Genomic DNA, 23712 nt, shown 5'->3' on the forward strand with positions numbered 1-23712 from the left:
GAATCAAGGTAAGGACATGGCGAAGGGTTTGTTTTGTCTCCTTGGAAATGACAGAAGTTAGAAACTTCAATTACCACCTTTTACGTGTATTACATTGCTTCAGAAACAGTGTTAAGCAACAGGAACAAAACCCTACTAGAAAATGAGATTACTAACACTGTCTTGACAGAAAAGTACAAAACTTAATAACCTGTTTCTGACATCAGAAATTAATATTTTCAATTATATCACTTACCTTGTTCTGTGTATTGTTCCAAAGGAAGCTGATAACTTGAGCTTTGAATTTCTACAGAAGCAAAGGAAATATGCATTTATATTTTCTTTGACCAAATAAGCTGCTGAAATAGAGGCAGTTACCTGAAACAACTTACTGCCACATCAACATACATCGAGCTAGGTGGAAGGGGTGGAGATTTGAACTCACATGTCCTTGCATTCTGTGAGTGGGAAACCATGGATTAACCTTGCACTGGAATTTCCCATCTATCTCCCAGAACTCACTAATTCAAGTGAAAACTTACAAACTGTATGAAATGTGCATTTGACTAATGTGAACTAGGCAGTGGGTGCAATTTTATCAAAATCAAGCAGGCTTATGTAAAGTTTTATACAAAGATACACTAAAAGAATAAGTCATTTTAGTCCATAAGTACATACCTCAAATTCATTTGTATTCACTGTTAGTGAGGGAACCAGGGAAAACAATTCATTCAGTGCTTTTAAAATGAGTGGTCTTGTATCACAACTCAGCTTTGGTGACAGAGCATTCCATGTAGAACGGATACAAACAACCTACAAGCAAAGTGGGAGGCATCATTACTAAGAGCTATCCCTTACGCCCTATTCACTTAAACAATGCTTCTTTCCAGTTCCCTTGTCCTTGCCCTTCCTTCTTGAGAACAGAAATTAATATATGGTTCATAAAAAGTAAAAAAGCAAGCATCTTAAAAATTCATTTGTAGACCAACTGACATAACACAGTAATACTGCACAGTACTACACCAAGGAAAGCAACTACCAGTAGGAGTATTTAACACACTGTTAGCAATATATAGAGCTGTACATGAATCTTCATACCACATTAGTGCTCTACTTAACTTGGTGAAATTAGCTAAAAAGCAAGCTGTCTCTGAGAATTCAATGGGATGAAAGCAGAGGAAGCCACAGAAGAATCTATTTTTGCTGGGAGCCCTCCAAAACAAAATGCCTTTACTCTTTAAAAACAATAAAAGCCAAAAAGATTTGCAGAATAAATTCAAACCACAGAAGTTCAGGAATCCAGAAAACTGTTGGAAACTGTCAAACTACAATAAACACTAAACCCTAATACTGAATGCATTTACACTATAACTAGAGCACAACAGGACACATAATTGGTCTTCCAGGATACGTAATTTCTTTTCTGGAAACAACACACCTCTCACCCAGCTTCTTTTCACCTTCAAAGATCTGCATGACAGCTAAACAAGCATTGTACTTTTACACATTACAACATTTTGCATTTCCAGGCACTGAAAATGTCTGTAATACAGTCAGTGGTATAGTTCTAGCTGAAAAATTATATACAGAAGCCATAAAAAGTAGTAGTCAAGTTTCTCAGGAATGTTGACTAGACAGCAATACTGGTACTAAAACTTCCTCCTTCTTCCTTGTGAGATTTTTTCAATTGCCCAGGCTTTCTCTTGGTAATGAGCCATGTATTTTCCTGAAAACTTAAGTAATTTCCATGGCGTATTTCATCAAACCTGAATATTGCCACCTGTGGAGAACTAACATTTGACAATTTTGCCCCTGTACCCAAATAATTCTGTCTATAACTTATCTGTTATTACTACCTGTCCTTCAGATTTCAGGTTCCACTGCAACAAAAGGAGTACAAAACAGGAAAAAATACAAACCAAATAAATAACAAAAAACCCCAACAAACAAAACCAAAAACCCCAAGAAACTATAACTCTCTTTACCCTACCCCACCCACACCACAGAACCAAGACACACAAAGAAAAACCTCAAACCCCAAACCATGTATGCTTAGAACCAAAGTCTAGACAAAAATTTTAAAATATCAGTGGCAAAGTGAAGTATAATTTTCAGCCATCTAAAGAGAAAAACTGCAAATCAAGACTTAAAAGTCTGATCAAATGCTGTGAAAATGTCTTTCAGGCATAAAATATTAAAACAAAGCAACAGAAAACAAAGACATTGAGAAATACAAATTGATCTTTGTAATAAAATCAAATAAAGGTATGTTTATGAAGCTATTCCACAAAGGCATTGAGAAGGGTAGGTTTAGTATTATTCTGCACTGAAAAAACAGAATGTTTTGTATCTCTGAATGCAGGTAATTGCCAAATTAGGCAGTCACTTCAGCGAGTGCGAAACACATTTCAGGGTGCAGTTTAAAAAAACAAAGATGTATTTTGAGTTGAATCCATTTCAGGAATAGCAAACCCATGAGTGTGTTTCTATGGTAACAACCACTGATGGCTAGAAAGACCTCATCTGGTAACATTCCAAGGGAAAATGATACCTCTTTCCATTCTTTCAAAACAGACTGCAAGAATAAGAAAAAAGGTCTTCCAGTGTTCAGAAAGACAGACGTATCTATTAGCACTAGAAGTTTCTCCTCAGCTATCTAGAAATGTTAAATTTGTAATGAGTTCGTTGTCTGGAAAACACAACATGTACTAATATGTAGAAAAAAGAAGTTGTGCATTCATGGGATTTGATCCTGTAATTTAGGAAGAATAACAAATCATTAGCTAGCCAAGCATGCTTAATTTCATTCTTTCCTACAGTAACACACATTCTTCAACTTCAGGTAAGAGTTAAAAGGCCTTAAAAATAGCCAGCATCCTAACAAAAGTTTCAGATTTAGCTTAATTCCTTCTCAGATGGTATTTTCTAGACTTGCAACTTAACAGCTGTCCTACAGAGAACTCCTACCAAATGATGTACTGTAAACTAATGGAACAGGGGCACGGGAACAGTGGGAAACTGGTGATTTACAGACCATAAAATCCCACAGTAAATAAAGAAAGGCAAAAGAAGCAGTAATAACCTTGACACGGTGTCTTCCTGGAGGAACAGACAACTGTGTTAAGTATCTTGCAATGAAATTTATCTGCTAGTCATGAATCCCCAAGGAAAATCCCTGTGATTCCATAGATACTGAACAGCTCAACAAAGCTGTCGTCTGAAAACGCAAAATACTCTAGAAAACTAGCAAGATTAAGAGGACTTTACAACACTGGTATGCTAATTACTGTCTAAAAAAAAAAAAGGGTCAGTGCTATTCAGAAAATGTGTGTTTACTGATCTAGACACGCTAGCGTCATACTTTGGTAGAAGTTCTTAAGTCTGTTTTCATTTTTTGTTGTGTGGGCTTTTTTCATTCTGGTTTGTTCAAATTAACATATCATTGTCATATGGAGATATTAATAATCATACAGCACTTTTTGTATAATACATTTTGGTCTACATTTATGTTTTCTTGTATTTCCAAAATTTAATTTAAAATAGTAAACTTGCCACTGCACAAAACACTGACTACTAGAGGGGAAAAAGCTAAAAGCTAAATTTTACAGATGCTGAAGAAAGACAAAGCACTTTTGCTTCAAGTGACCTACTGCCCTAAAAGGGTGAGAAAGGAGAAAAATAGAGAGCAACAACATTCCAATGGAAAGGGGATTTAAACACTATGCTAAGAAATTTTATTCTTGAATGTTTCTTGGCTGGCATACTGTACTTGATACATGAAATTAATTAGATGCAAGGATAGCCTCATATGAAGTACACTAGCTTCTGCTGAAATCACTGGGGAAAAACAAGTTACATGCTGAGAAATAGGAAATGCAATCTGGCAAGAACCATGATTTTTTTCCATTTCTGACGTGTAAGTCACTGCACATTATTCATTACAGACCTTTTGTTACACCTACCAAAAAATAAAAGAGGGGGGCAGAAGCAGCTAGCCCTTCTGCAAAAGCTAAGCTTCTATTCTTAACACTAGCCATGTAGGCTACTTTGCATAAAGCCATTACCTTTACATAAAACAATTGCTGCAGTCAGCAGAGCGGGTAACTATTTTTACAGAAGAGTCAAGCAAAAAAAGAAATGTTACGGCACATTTTATCATTGCATTACTTTAACAAATGAGCCTTTCTGAGACTCTCAGAACTCAACCCTGACAAAGCCACATGGTGTATAAGGTTCCATCATCAACCAAGTCAACACTACACGTATGAAAACATAATTTATCATTCTGGTTCAGAAGCTGAAAGTTTGGTGCTCTTTAAAATCCTACATCTAATCAGCTGCACATGGAAAAGCTCGGCGACTATATCCCTTTCCCTTAAGTCAGTGGCAGAGACAGAAAACACCAAAACAAAACCAACCTCTATGATTATATCCTTTCTGCACTGCAAACTACAGTCTAAACAATAAGTAAGAGACAGACTAAATTACTTAACCCAAATGGTTACTCAGCTTGCCAAACCCCAAGAGAATTCCCTGCTGAAGTTTCAGAATAGCTAGTCGATAGATTTGGTCTCCCAGAACATTACCCTGTAGTTGGGGAAATAAGGCGAGTTGAATTTGGACACGAAAAATCCACAAAATCCATATCTGTCTGTCCATCCTTTCTTACATCCTTCCTTCCTTCTATCCTGAGTAGTCTTAGCCTTCCAGTCTTCAACTGATACAAGTGGTACAGTATACATCTGCTCTCAAATGAGGCTATTACAGCAGGCTATGAAATTTATCATATATCTAGATCCTACTTATTTGCAAGACAAAGTCTAAATACAATCCAGCCTGCAAGAACACTGATTTAATACCAAGGCCAACATTCAAAGTATCTATGTGACCTTATGAAGAGCCAAATTTCACACAAAAGGCAAACAAAAAAATTACCCTAAATAAATTGTTTCTTAGCTGCCAGTGTCTGAAGATTTTCAATTATTTTGAATACAAACATCTCAAACATCTATGGATGATTCACTGTATTGTTCTTGAACTACTAAGTGATTTCAAATAATGTGGCAATGGCTGGCCTTATATGCCATTTACATATGCAGCAAAAAGTGCAGTGAAAGTGTATTAGTGGATAACCATAAAATTGCCGTTAGGCAGAGAATGGGTAATCCAATATTCCTGCAGGATACAATTAGTTCATTACTCTGATGGCCTGTATAGTACAGTTTGTCAGTTGCAGATTCATAGCATGTCTGTGCCTGCACCACAACACCTGGATATCACTGTCTAAGATGTGGAAACAAAGAGCCTTGTCTCTAACTTGGAGATACTGCAGCATTGCAGTACTATTTGGGTTCAAAGGGACCTCAGGATATTTCCAGCCCAGCCTCCTGCTCAAAGCAGGGTTACAAAGAGGTCAGACCCAGTTGCTCAGGGCTGTATCCAAAAGCAATGTGAAAATCTCCAGGGAAGGACACACCACAATCTCTCTGGCAGCTTGTCCCCCGGCTTGTCCTCTTCATCAGTAAGCAATGAATGCATTATGGTAAAAGAGAAGCCTCCCAGCTGCTAGTTATTTCACTCCCTATCTGGTACACTCTATGAATGAGACACAGCAGGGCAGGTCACTAAAAAGATACAAAAATTACATTATTTAAGTGCTTTTCAGCCAATCAGAATTATGTACCAGTCTTCCTTTCCAAATCCCAAAGAAAGCACAGAAGGATGTCTTTGCAATAAACTGCAAAGCTGATTTAAAACTTCAGTCCATGCACTGAAGGACTGATCTGCTGTGATGGAAGGTCACAATACAATTTCCCAAGAACTATTAACTTATGTTGGAAGAGAAGAATTAAATTTGTCAGAAGAAAAAGAAATTCTGCAGCAACTCAATGTACTCTTAAAAAAAAGCCAATTGGGAAAAAAAGTTCATGAACCACGAGCAAAACTCGAAACACAACGGCAAGCCAATTTAATCTTACCTCAGCCTCACAAAGTGCCCGTAGACCCTGTAATACTATGGCAGCGGGGGAAGCTTGATCAGGTTTTGTGCATTCATTTAATACCTGGGAAATTGCAGCCAACATGTCTGCTCCATGCTGGTACGGTCTAAAGGAAAAAAAAAAAAAAAAAAAAAAAAAAGAAGGCAATATTCACAGATGCACACAAGTAATAATTTATACACAAAAATCTATTTAGTGCTGGTTTTATTTAAGTGACAATTAAAACTGTCTAGAACTGGGAGTTCACACACACACAAAAAAACACACAAGGAAGATAACAGAGAGAGCTCTGAAGGTTGAGTGACACAGGGAATTAAATCACTAGGCATCAAGTTCTAAATAAAAGATCACGGAGTGGTTAAGTTATAGAAGGTTTTGTCTAAGCATATTGCGTTCACTAAAAGATTACATCATTCAAGAATGGACTCAGAATGAAGGTCCAAATACATTATTAAAGACACTATTTTGCACTTTGTTCCAGTCTCTTGCAAGTAGCTTCTACTGCATATTGGTGGAGATTCTACCACCAAATGTTTTCTGTCCCTATTACATCAGATAGCTATGTTTTCCCTTTTTTTCCCCCCCCTTTTCTTTTTCTGCTGCAGTGCCACTTGTCTTTCCCCTCAGTGACTGCATGGGCTGCTTTAGCTTTCCAGTCTATTAACTATCCATTCAGTTTTGTTGGGTTGTGGTGGGCAAGGTGTTCAACAATTCCTCATACCATCTCTTACAGAGATTCTGGTAAATAGTATCTGGTAGGTGATCTATATGCATGGTAAATTGCAACTTATCTATTTGTTCACACTTTCTTCCAAACAATTTCTAAATGCACAAAGATTGTGCAAACACCTGAACTCCAGCTGTATCACTTACCTGGCAAAAATATTACAGATGCATTGAGATTTCTCTTGCTTTCACTTTTAAAATATTTCTTGAAAAATACTGTCTGGCAAAATGGAAGAAGGTTGAAGAGGTAAAGGAAAAGGTATTTTCTTTAGGAACTTGTTTTTAGTTGATACTTAAAAAATATATGAATCTTCCCAGCTGTTAATAGCTTCAAGAAGGAAAGTGAAAACTGGAACCCAAGATAGATGACAAATAGGAAAGATGGTATGGTGTGCATAAAACCAGGAAGTAAATACTAATGGATTTAGTAAACTGTAAATTATTTAATAACTGTAAACTATAATCAAGTACTGATATTCATGGATTGTTAGAGCTGGAAAGGATCAATGCATTATCCAATTAGACTTGCACAACTGTGTTCTGTGGTACTATATCTGAATAAAGATCAAAAATGTACATGTGAAAAAATATGGTTTTCAGAAAAAGAAATCTATCTTTCTTTGAATAGAACAAAAGAGAGACCATTAGTTCTTTCTTCTATTTTTTCATCTCTGCCGTTTTCCAGTCTGGAAGTGTTATGCCTGAAGTTTCTATCCTGAGCCAGTATAGGACGCATCTTTTGTTCCAGTATGAAGATCATTTAATTTTAATGGCATTTATATGTGTGTTCTATTAGTCATAACTATTAGTCATAATAGTAAGCCCCAAGCTTAAGTAGCTGCTCAGGTTAGTAATGGCTGAGACAGTGTCTCAACTAGAAAAATATTACTCACAATTAATGTAACAGAGTAAGTAAAAAAAATGATGCAGTTTTTCTGAAAACTACTCTTTTCCTTTACAAAGACATAAGATGGGTAACACTTGCACTTACCTCAGCCTACATATATCTCTTATACAAGCAGCTTTAGCAATCAGCTTTTCCCATTGAGCATCTTTGTCAACAGACACAGAGGGCATATCAGACATTGCCAGGAACTTCTGCAGTTCTGGGTAAATTCGATCCTAGAAAAGGTTTAATTTAAAAAGTTATCATCACACCTTTAAAAATGTGACTAGATTTTCAATTGGCAGAACTTTCACAGGACTTCTACATACCACTTTGATTTTTATTATTGCATACCATAATTTGCTTTTTTTCATAATTTGGCTCTAATGCTACATTGAGATCAAACCAGCTTTTGTAGACCAGGTCTCAACTGAATCTTTAAAAAAAACAGAAGCAAATTATTAGACATAACTTGTGCTGTTTTTGTCTGGGATAGAGTTAATGCTCTTCACAATGGCTGGTGTGCATGTGTGTTTTGGATTTGTGCTGAACACAAAGGTTGATAATACAGAGATGTTTTTGTTATTGCTGAGCAGGGCTTACACAGCCAAGGCCTCTTCTGCTTTTCATATTCCATGCTGGTGAGAAAGTTGGGGATGCTTGCAAGGTGCAAAGGAGACACAGCCCAGAGAGGTGACCCAAACTGACCAGAGAGGTATTCCAGACTGTATGACATCATGCTCAGGATATAATGTGGAAGGAAGAAAGAGGAACGGGGAGATACTTGGATTGATGATGTCTGTCTTCCCAAGCCACCTTTACACATGATTTCTCTCCTGGAGATGGTTGAACACTGTCTGCCCACTGCAAAGCAGTGAATTAATTCCTTGTTTTGCTTTGCTCGTATGCACAGCTTTTACTTTCACTATTAAACTCTCTATCTTAACCCACCAGCTTTATTCCTTTCACCCTTCTGATTTTTCTCCCCAGTCTTATTTGTGGGTGGGGGTGTGAGTGAGTGGCTGTGTGGTACTTGGTTGCTGGCTGGGGTTAAACCGCAGCACTGAAGTCTTGTTCTTACTGCACAGAAAGCCATCCTTTGAACAATTTTCTTCTAATCACAGTTCGAGATGTCATGAAATGAAAAGGCAGTTTCATGAAAGATATACTATTGAAATATTCCACTAGAAGATCAGTGTAGGCACCGTTAACACCATTTACCTCACAGTGCTGACAATGACATACTAGTAGAAGAAATGCTCCACAATTATTTTCTTCCTTGGTTAGTGGTAATTAAGTTTTTCAACTGGACTCATTATAGTAACACTACAAGAAGTTTCTAACCTGTCTTTCCCATAATGATGTCATCAGCCGCGAGGCAATTGCTCTGAGCTTAGGTGTGCTCCCCAGCATGTGTATAGCACGTAGAATCTGGGCTACACAAACCTGAAACAAATTTTTAACCAAATGTTTTTGTTATTTCATATGTCCAAGGACAAAGAGTAATCTACAAATCATTATTTTACAACCAAGTACAACCAGGAAAAACCATCCAGCAGCAGTATCAGAAATAACCTGAAGGTCATTTTCCAAAACACTTCAGCAAATAACAAGTCCAAGAGCATCCTCTCATGACATATATAATGATCATAGAGTGTAGACAGTATAATGTACATTTCACTTTAAAACAAGTATTATATTTCATCCAAAATACTGCAAAGTAATGCAGAAGCTTAAAAATCAGTTAAACAAGATATACATTGCTCAGTCTAAATAGTTTTTATATATATATGACCTTTTCATATTTTTGTACAGTTTTCATTTTATTAAAAATATACCACTTTTATACAGTTTTCATACAGTTTTACATAGTTTTCACTTTTTTTATACAGTTTTCATCTTACTAAAAATCTTTCATTCTGACCTTATGTACACCAAGTGTAGGCAATGTATACATTATCTCCCTGTAAAGTGCAGGCTCCAGAGGTCTCCCCAATTTAAATATCAGAACTGGGATCAGATTTGGGACCTAAAATAGAACAAATGGAGGAAATAAATTTTCCAAATTTGCCAACATGATACCTTAGAAAAGACAATGAACTTGTCCCAACATATTAGAAAATCATACCTTGTATTTATCTTTTTCTGCCTATATATACGACAAATCTGTCACATAATACAATATAATTTACTGCATTCTTTAGTATAGGGTACGAAACTTCCAGAGAGCTGCTGCTGAAGTTACAATAAAGTAAAGGAGACCTATATCTCCATTCCCTTTTAGATCAGATTTTCACACCAGCCGGTGCTACAGTTTTTTCTTGTGCACCTTCTTATCACTGTGTGACAAAATCACTTTAAATCTGATCTTAAATTAAATCATTATGTCATTTTTTATGACTACTTAAATACAAACACACATAGACACACAAATATATATATGCTATCTATGTATGATATTTATAAATATATATATGAGTGGTTTATACAGATATTGGTTTAAAAAAATGGAAAATTCTAAATTCTGCTATAACATTTGTTTCAACTTGCATTTTTACATGAGCAAATGGTAACACTGTAAAAACATTTGTCTCAGTCCACAGGAAGAATAATAATTAATTATTCAAGTGCTCTGGGATTTTGCATACTTGGCTCTGTTCTAGTTCCAAATCAGAGACCAAGAAAAAAATGGTTTGTTCTGAGAGTCATCACCATCTTTACAGTTCAGCAGTGTAAACTGATGCTTCCACAAACTTAAACCAAGTTTTGGAATCTGCATTTACCACCTAATGAATTAACTATCATGCATTACTATTTTCAATTTTCCAAATAGTATTTGACATTCTTAAATAGAACAAATCCTTTTATAAACCAAAAATATTCCAGATTTTTTTGTGGAATTGACTAGTCTTCCTCTTTCTCTATTTCTCAAGGTTCTGTCTACTTTCTATAGAATCAGTCATCACCCTATGACCTGCCTAGAAAGAGGCACAATCAATAAATGAGGCTGAGAATTTAGGGTAATATTAATTTGAACAGATTTTCACACCCAAACTGAAAGCGTCTTCCCACTGGCAACTTCCCTTCCCCTTCTTTCAAACTTTTGGATTTAAGAAAAGTTGGGTAATTTTACAGCTTCAGTTGTGTCCTGATTTTGTCTAGGCTAGAGCTAAGTTTCTTCACAGTACCTTGCTGGCAATGATTTGTCAATAAAAAAGTGTTTGAAAACACTGATGTTCCCTGCTGTCATGATATTCTTTAAAACAATAAAGGGCATGGGGGGGAAGTAAGTTATACCACTTCTCTAGCACATGGCAGAATTGATGTAAATTCTGCTCCCAGTTAAAATTCAGCAATAAATTAAATGTTAATGTCTGCATTAACATTGAAACACAGAAAAGTGAAACCTGCACTCCAAACGTGAGATTTAATTTGCTGTCCAACCTTCTCTTCCCACTCCCTAACTGTAATGATTTGTTTAAGCTAGTCTGAGCAGGTTTTTTTTCCCACTTTACCCATGCTAGAGACAACAGCACTGCCTGAGAGAAAATTATGTATATCACTATATAGGAAGAAAATGAAAATTAACTTCCTGATTGAAGAGAACCCAAAAGAAGACTTTAGTGCCAAAGGCTCAACATCCTTCAAGCAAGACCTTGTTTTGGTTAAATCAAGCCTTAGGTAACAGGGAGGTTGTGCAGAAACCAAATAGTACTGGTAGACAAAAAGTCCCCTTGAATATAGGAGACCAGATAGAGGAAAGCAGTTATATTTCTGGGCACCTCTTGTACCCTGAGTGTCAAGAAAAAAATACAGCACCTGATTTACTGTTACCTACATCTTTGAATGATACAAGGTAAACTGCAGGGTGATGAGTAAGCAGTGGCATTGGGTATCTTTGGGGCAGAGGTAATCATTAACACAGCAACCTGCATCACCATGTTAAGTTTCAAAATTCTCAAGGAGGTCACAGATGCTCCTCCACTGATCCATAAGTTTTCCATACAAATGTTAACACGTGAATAGGGAAGAAATGTCTTCTAATAAAATTATCCAAAAAGTTTCATATGCAGCAGAATAACTGGAAGGCTCTCAGCTCAGAGGATAAGAGGATTTTGTCAATTCTTTAAATCACATCCATCTCTGATAAATGCTGTGCTGGGCAAATAGGCTATATAAGATGGCAATAGAGATGACAGATATGTCATCATAATGATCAGCATCCTTACCTAAGTTGCTTAATTCCAGTCTCTTCCCATAGTACCCCTTCCTCTTGCCAGAGGCAGATTCTTGGGCAACTCACTTTCATCTTAAGCTAGTCAACAGACTAGTTCCTTCATTTTTGTCAGTTGTAGCTACACTGGACTACACATTAGCAGTGAGACCAAATGGTATTAAAAATAAATTATATTCATAATCCTTAGTTATAGCAACATTCAAACCCTCTAAAGTCAGTCTGCTTAAGCCCAGCCTTCATCAGCTGTGATGGGAAGCTCATTTCAAGTCCTGTGTCTGCATTAATTATCTTGTTACAAAGTTTATTCTACAGTAAACATATATTAAATCAAAGTTTTACAACGACTTTTACAGTATCATGTAGTAAACAGAAACTAAGTTTGATTTACAAAATTCTCAGGAAATGTTTATGCATGTACTACTGTAAAGACAGTTAGAAACTTCTTTAAAAGTGTTATCCTTTATGGATTGTTTGGTTTGAACTGTATATTTCAACTGTAAGATTAGGAAAGACTCCAAAATGTTCTGGTACAGCAAAGCTGCTCCTCTTTCAGTCTCCCTCATATAACAGGCAAACAACGCTGGGATTAATTTCAATATTAAATTTATGCTATGTCTTCATCAAGGGTGTAACAGCTCCACAAAGCTGATATGACAATTCAGTAATTCCCAGTAGGCAGGGAGAGCCAGAATGGGAGGCCTGCTGCCTATCAACACTGCCTTCTGCATTCCCCATGGTAGCAGAGGATGCAGAAGTTAGGTCAAGACTGATATTAGGAATCTGAAGAAGGGTTTTGACATCATGTTTTTTGACTTTAAAACTAATTTACATTACAAAAATGTGCCACGGCGATGGAAAGCCTGGAGCACCGCGACTTCTCTAGAGAAACAGCCCTGAGAAGGGCCGGCCCGAAGCATGTGTGAGCAGCTTCGAGCGGTCGAGTGATTCCAGCTCATTCCAGCAGCTGAAGGTCCATAAAGAATGCATATCCTCTATAGACTCATAATCCTCAAATAACAGTAACAGATCTTGTGCTATATCCACCAGTGACCTCAGTCAGATAATTTAATTTCTTCTCCTTGCAGCACAGCAAGGGTTTCACAGCGTGTAATACCAGTTTCTGCACAAGACAATTAATCCAATTAGAAAGACTTTATTAAATCCTTCATGTGTCTCTGCAGCCGGTGCAGTGATTTGACTTCAGAAGCCCATGTACTACACTTCATTCCTTAGCCTTTAGAAAATTCTTCTGGGCTTCCATAGTGAAAGTTCAGAACCACTACTCCAAAATGTTTCAGCTAAAACCAAAGGAAAAAAAAAAAAACAAAACAAAAAGTATAACCAGAACAATATCTGCAAGATCAATTATGGTGATAATTTTTAAATTTAGTGATGTTTTAAGTGGTCCATCAGTCTAGACAACAGACACCTTGTAAAAATAACATTTAGTGTGAAAACTAAATACTAGCTACTTTTAGCGAACTCTGTGAATTTGTAATAAATATGAAAGCAATGTCTCTTTCTGACTCTGTTTTGTTTTGAAACACAATTCTTCAACTAGATTTTGCACAGGAATAACCTGTGGCTTTTCAATTCAATATCCACAGCTACAACCATTGAATCCCTTTGTGACCAACAAAGTAATGGAATTTCACAAGCAGCAGAATTCGTGACTGTCTAGATCACTTCAAAAAAGCCAAATAACTAACAACAAAAAACCCCACCACACAATTCTTGTTATGCTATGACCTTCACCATGACATCTCAGCATTTCTATATACTCTGCTGGAGTACAGGTAATTCACAGTGGCTCTAAAGTAGACACTTCTTAATTCTGCCCTGTAGATATTTAACTTCTGCAACATTAAGTGCTGAAGTAGTAACTAGTAAACTTCTAGCACAAGTGTACTTTGATTTGGATGTGATTCAAAGATTCAAAGAATTCAGAATACATCTGTTACAAATATCTAGCTTTAAACGGAGTGTTTAAGTGCCATTACACTACACTACAGGGACAGATTCAAGGCAATATAGATGTAACCGTATAAAAATAAGATTTGGCTTAACAGTCACTTTTTGTTTTCTTCTTTCAATACCTGTCCTCTGACTTCTTTCTTCTTCAGAACAGCTTTCTAACTGTTTCTATGCTGCACACCACTCTCCACTGCAACCTTCAGGAAGTCCCCTAAGGAACTGAAGACTCAAAATGTCTAACAAGTTTGTTGTGATGAGTTTTTCACTTTCTTAAACTTACATTCCAACCATTTATTTCCACCATCTTTTATAAAACACCATTTATTTCTGTGGAACTGAATAAAGCACTGAACCAAATATAGCAATTCGTGAAGTATAACTCTGCCATCAATATGTTAGCGTTAGTTGCCATCACACTGCTGACTGAATTTATTAAAGTAATCAGTTATACCCTCCATCCAGAAGGCTCAATGCTTTCTCTCGCTGTACTGTTATTGCAAGAGAAAGATGAGACAAGTCTAAGGTAATTTTTCTGCCTTAGAGAGAGCACTGAACCTACAAGACACAACGTGATAATCTTTCAGGGCAGTGCTACACTGCAATAATCTCTGTGGAACCATTAAGCAGACTCAGAACTAAAATAACTTGTCAGAGACAAGACAGATGCCAGGGGATGCCAAGTTCAAATGAGACAGACAGTAAGTTCAAGTTTCAAAGCAGTAAAATCTTTTGGAGTAAAATATGTAATTTAAAATGTAGAAATGAATTAAATACTGCTAACTGGAGAATATGGTGTCCTTGGTTGCACTTAACTGAGGACTATGAACAGAAATATCATCCCAGCGAAGAAAACTACTTTTCCCATGCCAAATTTTCAAACACTACTCAGCAGAACATCTGCTACATTACCAATTATACTGATTGCTTTATGTAATACTACTACAGAGATACTTGATTACATATGTTGCAGAAAACTATTTTAATGCCCACAGTAATCTTAAAAACTAAAAGCTCTCTATCTACACACCTTATCAGCTGACAAAATGTGAGCCCGCAAGAAAGTATCAACAAATCAGGTTGAGTTCTGCATTTTTACAATGATTTCTAACTCACATGGACTTCTGCTCTGCTGATTGGTAGGGAAGCAAAAAATATGATGAAGTCTAAACGTCATCTTCTCATTGCCTCTGGACACAAGCCATACTTCCCAGTGCCAGGGAGGACTTTTCATGAGCCTGGAAGGGTTCTTAGGTATTCATTCATTCTAAGGTATTCTGACTACCATTGTTAGCTCAACAAGATATGTCCGTTAATCTTACTTACTGTATTGGTGAACAAAACTTTTGGCTTAAAGAAAGAATAAACAAAGCAGAAAAACCCACTCACATAATGCTAAACACGATCAGCTTCAGGTTAAATCACTCTCCATTTATCTGTCTAAAGCTTCTGTAATTCTGCCAACTTGCTCTTTAATTTGTCTCTAAACCTGTTCATTTAAAGTCAGTGGAGCTATTTTATATTAATGCAATGAAATTCACAGCAGCCACTCCCTACAGTCAGGCTTCAAGGCATTCTGCTCAGGTAACATATTACTTCAGCTGTATTTTTTCAGCAAGTTATTGCTTTTCTTGTATGACTGTTAAACTGCATTTTCAACAACTATAGCAAATAGTTAATAAACAAAGCATTATTCCTTTCCCTCTCCTGTAATATGCCACTGATAATTCATCCAACTCAAAGACCCAATGCAATAAAACAGGTTAAAGACAGTTCACAAAAACAGAAACCCACTCTCAGTGCACCTGGAGCTATCTTGGTCATTTTTACACAACTAGCTAGGCACAAGGAGAAGCCTGCCTTACTTTCAGCAGACTGGATCACAAGTCCAAGCAAGATTCCTAGAACAGGGCAGATGTATGTTTTACCTGCCCTTTTCCTAGAGAATTTACAAGGACTGGGACCTGGATCCCTGGTTACAAACTATTTAGTGGACATGTCAAACTACTTATAGATGAGGTGTATAAATCATAATAGTTTTGAAAGCTGACTTACAGAAACGTTTTCAAGAAAAAACAAAGTTAAAGAAGAGATATCCAGGTGGTTCTGCATCAGCTCAGCTTTGCTTTTATACAGAAGTGCAATTCATTTTGCTTACTCCTGACCTTTGAATAGTTAGGTGCTTTCTACTTAAGTGAGAAACTGAAGTTTTAATAACTACTTAAAAAAAAAAAATATGTCAACAAAGCATCTATAAATTACCTTCAGCATTGTGACTTCTCTCAAAAATCTGTCTCAATTACAGAAGCAAATATATCCAGAAGACTCATTTCTTACTCCTGGCTTTGGATGACATTGCCACAGTCAGATCACAGTCTTCATCACTGCTAAATTTTACATTCTTTCCCTTATCATTGATTAGCTCTGCACCCTTCCTCTCAACAAGAGGTCTAAATGGCTTGTAGCAGGTAAAAAGTGCTATTTTTCAGTAAAATTATTCTACTCCTAGCATGTCTGCTTCTTAAAGGATTTTGTTTTTCCTCATGATAGGATTTCCTGGAGATGATATTTTTATGCAACCAGTTTTACAACATTTACTTAAATAATTATTTTTTTTTAAATTCTTGTGCAAACTTGCAAACATGCAAACTCTTTGAGAAGAAAGCAATTTTAAAAACCCCAAAGAAAATAAAGCCTGTCTTTATGGCATAAACTAAAGCTGAATCAACACTTCTCTCCTGCCTATTTTACAAACTAGTTATGGTTGTTTCTGTTCAACGCCTTCTGCATTGCTGTTTCCAGATAACCTCCTTTATCTTTCCAGATTACGTAGGTAAGTTTAAGCATCCTGTATAATTCTAGTTTGAATTCAGCACTGAAATATATAAAGACTATGCACATATTTCTAAGAAGCAAGAATGAAGATGTCAAAAGGGACTTGGCAGTCTTCCAGTAACCACAAAAGAACATAAAGAATAATTCATAAGGTCTCCAGAAGTTAGAAATTATTTGGTAGTCCCTTTTCAGCTTCCTCATGTTGTATTTTCATGCTTCCTGGATAATATCAACAAATAAACCAGTCTCCTTTCCTAAGTCTAAACAACCACAAAATACTCCAAAACAGAGACATAATACATACTTTTGCTCTAGGTGACACACAAAAGAGAGCAAGCTCAGAGTATATGTGGGTGCATGTCTGAGCAGGATGAGGGGCAGTCAGCATCAGCAACTGCAGTTTCCAGATGTCAACAGCTGGTGAGACTGGGATCCAGAGGGCATGTTTTCAACATACTGACTGTTGCTGGAGGGATCCCTACTGTACCTACTGGGAATGCAGCTTTGCCACTTGTCAGAACTAGGATCATGAAGCTGTGGCAGACTTGCTCCTCTCAGGCTGCAAAATCCAACCCAAGCGCTGAAAAAAATCCCAAACCACTAAAAAGAAAACTTTATTTATTTTTAAGTAAATACCTGAGAACAATCAGCCTTGGCTATTTCTGTTGTAGCCTGGAGTACATCACGAAGACTGTCTCCATTTTCTTGGACCAGTAGATAAGCCAACAAAAGAAAAACATGGGCAGGTACTTGAGTGCTAACAGGTAGCAGTGACTTCACTGAAGATAACCACTTACTAACTGCAGACTTCTCTTTCATGAGCTCCATGATCTTCCAGGTTGTACATAATGAACTGTAAGAGCTGGTTATGGGGCAAAGGAGTTTGTAGGACACCTGAGAACAAGGAAAACAAATGGAAATCTCAATCAAACAAGTAAGACACCATGAAAGAACAATCGTAACATCTAAAATATTTTTTATGGTTCCAATGCAATAAATATAAATAATAAGCTGTGATACATTTTTTCAAAATACTTTATATAAATTCTTGCACTACAGATGTTTCAGTGGGTTAATAATTCCCTGCTTAGGAGTTCCTATTTTATCCGACATCCATCATTCCTATTCTTGATGGTAACTGCAGTGCTACTTGCCCACTAAAAAGGACATTGTAATTCTGGAGTATGTTAAAAACTTACATTCCTAACAATGACAAGATAATCCCAGAAATTTAACTATCATCTACACTATTTTTTAAAACTGTCTTAATTCTTAATAGGACTTAATACCACAGTACAAGTTAACCTGACTTTACATATTTTGTTTAAGAAATGCTTTGCTTCTCAGAACAAAATGTTCTACAATTGTCCCACTGTAAACAGAAAAGTAAACTCTATCCAATTTGTTAGGTTAGAAAGCTGACATTACTTTAATAGCATTCCTGGATGCATGGGGAATTCTTTGTAACCTAACAGACTGGGTTATATTTCTGAAACTAATATATATTCATCCCATTTTTGAATACATCTATATATATGCTAACTATTTCCGTGGACTTGTTTGGATATGGCTCCGGATCTTCTGATAAATCTTCTCTCTTTAAAAGCACCTCAAATATGTCATCAAGTCACTATGTATTTCTCTTATCATTCTCTGGTCTGACACACAACCCTTGTTCTCAAAACTGAGCTATCAGCTAGGACATATTAATCACTAACACAAATAAATAAGGAAGCACTAGCTGGAACATGACTTATTAGTCACACTCACAGGGAGGTAAGACAAGGCCACACTAACTTTTGGCATTTGAACTAAGTGCTGTAGGGTACAAAACTAGGCATTAACCAGGAATATAGGGATCATATACTATTGTGATTAAGTTAAAAAAAATTTCCAACATCTTTTCCCACTCCTCCATATATGTCTTATATACAGAAATATAACCCTTTCATTAACAGTTGCAGCCATGGAAGATACCATTTAGCAGCATGAAAGTTGAAAAATACAAATGGGGAATTCTTTTAAGTCTGATTTTTATATAAGGGTATATATATTTTAAAGCTCCTGTAAAATAAAGTTCAAAGTTTTTCATTAAAACAGGAAAGTTTAATACAAGATATGACATCTCTTTCCCACTAATTATTTGCTTCCTTAGAAAATATCTTTACACTATCAAGACAGTAGTTAGCAGGCACTAATCAGGTGAAGAACATTTATATAAAGATAAAGTGAAGAAAGTAGTTGAGAACAGATCTCCAGATGAACATTAAAAGTGGAATTCAGAATCCAAAAGGCTAGGGCTCATTCAGCTTTAAATAACCAGGAGAAAAAAGACACTGAGTGGCAAAAGCTGTTCTAATTAAAACTGCAGAATTTCATTTTAATCACACTGTTTGATTCAATATAAATTTATTTTGGCTAATGGAAGGTAGAATGCCCTTGCATTTTAGATTACTTCTTAAAAATTACATTAAAATTAGCTGATTTCATTACTTACACATTACAACTACTGTATGTTAAAAATCAGCCATCTAAGGTGCTATCTCCTCTGGCAGGAAAAAAATCTCTTCTGAATACAGCTGTGATGCTTCCATTTATTGAAAAAGGTATTTAAACTTAATCCAAGGACATACAGAGGGCTAAGAGTTTCAGGATCCGTAAGATATACTGCTTATTTTTCTGCCTGTAGAAGATAACAGGTCTTGAAATCAAGATCAGACTATGAAAGGTTTTTTACTGTTTGGAGTTTTCTTTGGGAGGGTGTTGTATTTTGCAGGTTTTTCTGTGTTTGTGGTGATGGTTGTCATTTGTTTCAGTTTTTATATTTTTTAAGTGCCTGAGAAAAATTGCTAAAATTGGTAGAGCCTGAAATATTATCTTGATATTTCCCATTCCACATTACATCTCAAAAAGGTTTTGCTACATAGTTGTACTGACTCACTTCTCCCTTTATTGGGAGGCTATGATTACAATTTTATTTTACTGCTGCACTCTGAGCGAGTTAAGTACAAAATTTCAGTCTATCAACAACAAAAATATATATAAGGGGGTGTGTGTATATACATGCACATACACTCACACACATATACATATATAAAATCTCTCAATGGCAAAGTGTGCATGAGGGCCTAGCCCCATCCTAACTTTTAAAATCATGGCATAGAAGGTAGAAGTATTCCCCACTACCATCAATGCAAAAGGAGGGGAAAAAAAAAAAAAAAGAAAAAAAAAGTGCCATTAAAGAACATTTAACTTTTGAGTGCTGTTAAAAACAAAAAAAAAGCATATGCTCAGTGAAAAGGTGGCCAAATACCCACTGGGAACTACAAATCCTTGCTAGGGTTTTCAGGGTTGCACACATGAAGGTCAGGATTCATCTGGAATTGGAATTGGCCAGAGATACCAAAACAAAGAAATGGTTGATCAGCTACATAAGCAGTTAAGCAGAGGCCCACAGGGAAGGTACATGCCCACTACTAGACAAGACAGGGAAAAAATTACTGATAATGCTGGAAAGACAGAGGCTCTCAATACCTCAATACCTCCTTTCCTCCTGACCAATGAGGCTGGCAGGCTGTCACAAGCACGGCCCCCCAGTACTGGGCTCCACATCTCCATGAATGATCTGGGCAATGGGACCAAAAACACCCTCACCACGTTTGCTGCGTCACTAAACTGGGTGCTGAGGGGCACACATTGGCAGGGAGAGCCACCTTTCAGAGATATAAGCAGGCTGGAAGACTGGGCCACAGCAACTGTGCAAAGTCCAACCAAGAGAAGTGCAGAGTCCTGAACCTGGGAGAACAAAACCAAAGAGCCCAGCCAGGCTAGGACCCATGAGCTGTGGAACAGCCTTGCCAAGAGGAGCCCGGGGCTCCCAGCAGACAACACACAGACACCAGGTCAGCAGTGCACTGCTGCAGCCACTGAGACAAAGTGGACCTTCAGCTGCATCCCTGGGGGCACTGCTAACAGAGAGATGTGATCATCCCACTTCACCAGCACTTGTCAGACTGCACATGGCATCGTGTGTCCAGTTCTAGCCCCCACAGTTCCAAAACAGATGTGGACAGACTGAAGAGGGGTCAAAGGAAATGTCTTGAGTCGGGTCTTTTCACCCTGCAGAAGTGAAGGCTCAAGGGGGATGTCATCATTTTCCAGTACTTGAAGGGCAGTTACTAAGAGGACAGAAGCTCTCCCTTCACAAAGAGCCACATGGAGAATACAAAGGGCAATGGACATAAGGTGCCTGAAAGAAAGTCAGGGATAACATTACAAGAAAGAGATTTTTGATAGTGAAAAGAATCATTCACTGGAACAAGCTCTCCAGGGACACGGTATAGTCCCCATCACTGGATGTTTTCAACATATGATAGGATAGGATACCAGATAATCTTATCTAGGCTCCCTTTCCTATGAAAGGCTAGACCAGATGATCTTGCAGCCCAGGCTGTTCTATGATTCTATGAAAATATACCATAGCTTAACCATGTTTGCTCTTATATACACTTGCCCAAAGCTTCTTCACTGTGGAATTAGTACTTGCTTTCTTTTTACTACCTCTTGTCTATTTCCAATATGAAGGAAGTCTAAGGATAGCTCAATCCAGATCTCATTTTCTCAGCACTGGTCTGATTCTACAACACAAATTGACTGTAATCATGAGACCATTCAAGAGAGGAGCCCGGGGCTACATTTTTTCATCTTTTAGTTGAGAACCAAAGGTTATCAGCATAATTATTACAAACAATGATCAAACAAAATGACTGCGTCCCCATTTGCACAGAGAACCATGAATTACCAAAGATCTGCCAAGCTACTTGTGATGAACTCTGCAAGGATCAGTGAGACACAAGTGAAGAAACTGTTAGAGAATTCTCAGCAAAGACAACTGTTTTCATTTGTAACATGGCTAACAGAAAAAGTTAGACATCAAAAATTATTTAAGCCCTTAAAACTTTCACATACTTTTCTGAAGCAAAGAGAATACTAGAATTCATACAAACAAGTCCTTTTACAGGAAGCCAATGTAACACAATGCACTGTAATCCTGTTGTACAATAACAGTAGTCTTACGACATTAAAACAGCTTCTAAAACACAACAGAAAAAAAAAAACATGTGGGTGAGTGATACACAGCATAGAGGACTGACATGTTTTGACGATGTTTCACTGAAACAAACCTCTACTGGCATCTGTACAGGCTGGTAGAAAGTCCCATTAGAAGGAAGTGAGCTGTAACCATTGTCATCTCACTATACTTCAAGAGCAGACTATGAAATGTAAGGTTTTGTGAACTTAAAAAAAGTTATTCTTTATTAGGAGCGCAAATGCGCTTGCCTTTTCAGATCTGGAGAAATAGAAGGTGAAGTAGGTGGGGGATTCCAGGTCAAGAAGATATGGCAGGACTCAGAACTGGCACTATATTTGGCTCCAGCTTGTCATATCACGCTCTCTCTATGCAAAACAGTGGTATAAAACAATAAGGGAGTTTAGCTACTTCAGTGCTAAACACATCTTGATCAAAAATATTTGCTGTCACCTTTTCTTGGGACAGTGGGGATGAATTATTAGATGGTGGAGAAGTAGGACATAAGTAAATAACTAAAACCCAAAACCCCCAATAGAACATGTAAAAAGATTCAGGTTAATGAGCCAAAATTTGCTGACACTCGGGTGCTCCATAACTCTCTTCAGCTAAGGTAGAAAGAATGTACATAACAGTCACATATAGCAGTAAGGAAAAAGAGAAGTAGAGAATAAACAAGTTTGAAAGAAACAGAGTAAATATATGTAACCTTGATTTCTGCTAAGTCTTGTTACTTGATTAATAATACAGGTGAATTCTTCAATCTGTACAGTCTCTTAAAAGTAAAAAGTCTCATTTGCTAAATAAAACCAATATCCAGCAAACAAACTTTCACTTCACCACTGTCTAGTTTTATGGACTATACATATTTTCAAGCATTCCCATAGAATGTATCACACATAAGAAGTTCACACATGCAGCGTCTTTCCTAAGCAGATAGGCTTCACGCAGAAATATTTTTAAATGCCTCCCCTACCTGCCCCCCAAAAAAGAAAAGCTTTATCACTTTACCGATTCCTGTTTATCATTCGCACTTTTTTCTTTTAATAATCCAAATAGATTTACAGCCAGCTGCTGCCTGGTAGTTCCAGAAACATCCCCTGACAGGCAGTCTCCAACTGTTGTAGAAGATAAGATCTGTAGCACAGGCATCACCAAACTAAGGGCTGTGGTTGAGATGTTCTGGGTTTCTGAACATGAAAGGAGCTTGTAGGCTATTTAAGACAAGTTGAGGAAAAACAAAGATCAAGGAGGAAAAAAAAATGAATGAACATTGGTACCTTTAGCCATGACAGACATTTCTAGAAAACACTTCAACTGAGCAAAGTAAAGGTCCCCAGATTTTACTCTATGTGTATATAACAGGTAGAAGATTTTTTTTGTCATTTTTCATTTAGAGACACACACATTTCTGCTGTTTATAGCAAAGTACCTGATGGCAGCAAAAAATACAAAAATGGAATGTAGCACAGACCTTTGTTTTTACTGGAATAAATACAGTAATCAAAACTGCTAAGTCAAAAGCATGGTTAAGCATTGCCATGATTGTCACGCCTGCTCTCAATACCTGTAATAAGAAACCATTCAGGATGCATGAACATCAGCTAAGAATATCCAGTTGGCTCAAAAATGAAACCGATAAGCTCCAAGACAGCAGGAAGTTTAAAATACAGTAACACCAATGGAAAAAGTCAGTGTAGAAGAAAAATTTATTTTTGATGCTATGGATGCTAACTGTGAAACAGGGAGCAAGGTGCCTGTGGAAATTGCAGGCCACATAACTTTCTCAGTCTTGCCTGAGAAAGTGGCCTGGGAAATCATGGGGAGGAATTAAAACAATCCTGAAAGATAGAGAACAGCCTTGCAGGTGCTGTTTGTCTGTTCCTTATTTTCTCGCAAGAGAAGGTCGAGGGGTGGTGTACCCCACTGACCAATGATGGTGATGTGTTAGTTTACTAGCCAATAAGAGTTCATTTTCTGTACTTTTCAC

General features: G+C 37.0%; 1 protein-coding gene across 1 annotated transcript in view; it reads right to left on the reverse strand.

Moving 5' to 3' along the window:
- The window catches only part of FOCAD (focadhesin), a 91912-nt gene that overhangs the window by 42214 nt on the left and 25986 nt on the right, over positions 1 to 23712 (reverse strand). The window contains exons 10-17 of the mRNA XM_005522655.3: positions 22734 to 22936; positions 17270 to 17527; positions 9515 to 9619; positions 8935 to 9036; positions 7696 to 7826; positions 5958 to 6084; positions 658 to 792; positions 236 to 286 (exon numbers count right to left, since the gene is read on the reverse strand). Coding sequence (XP_005522712.2) covers positions 236 to 286; positions 658 to 792; positions 5958 to 6084; positions 7696 to 7826; positions 8935 to 9036; positions 9515 to 9619; positions 17270 to 17527; positions 22734 to 22936 — 1112 coding nt within the window. The remainder of the gene's footprint in view (positions 1 to 235; positions 287 to 657; positions 793 to 5957; positions 6085 to 7695; positions 7827 to 8934; positions 9037 to 9514; positions 9620 to 17269; positions 17528 to 22733; positions 22937 to 23712) is intronic.

This window comes from Pseudopodoces humilis, chromosome 4 (assembly GCF_049639895.1).
Source record: "Pseudopodoces humilis isolate 2021_Gansu_Grassland_sample_001 chromosome 4, ASM4963989v1, whole genome shotgun sequence".
NCBI classification, from domain to species: domain Eukaryota; kingdom Metazoa; phylum Chordata; class Aves; order Passeriformes; family Paridae; genus Pseudopodoces; species Pseudopodoces humilis.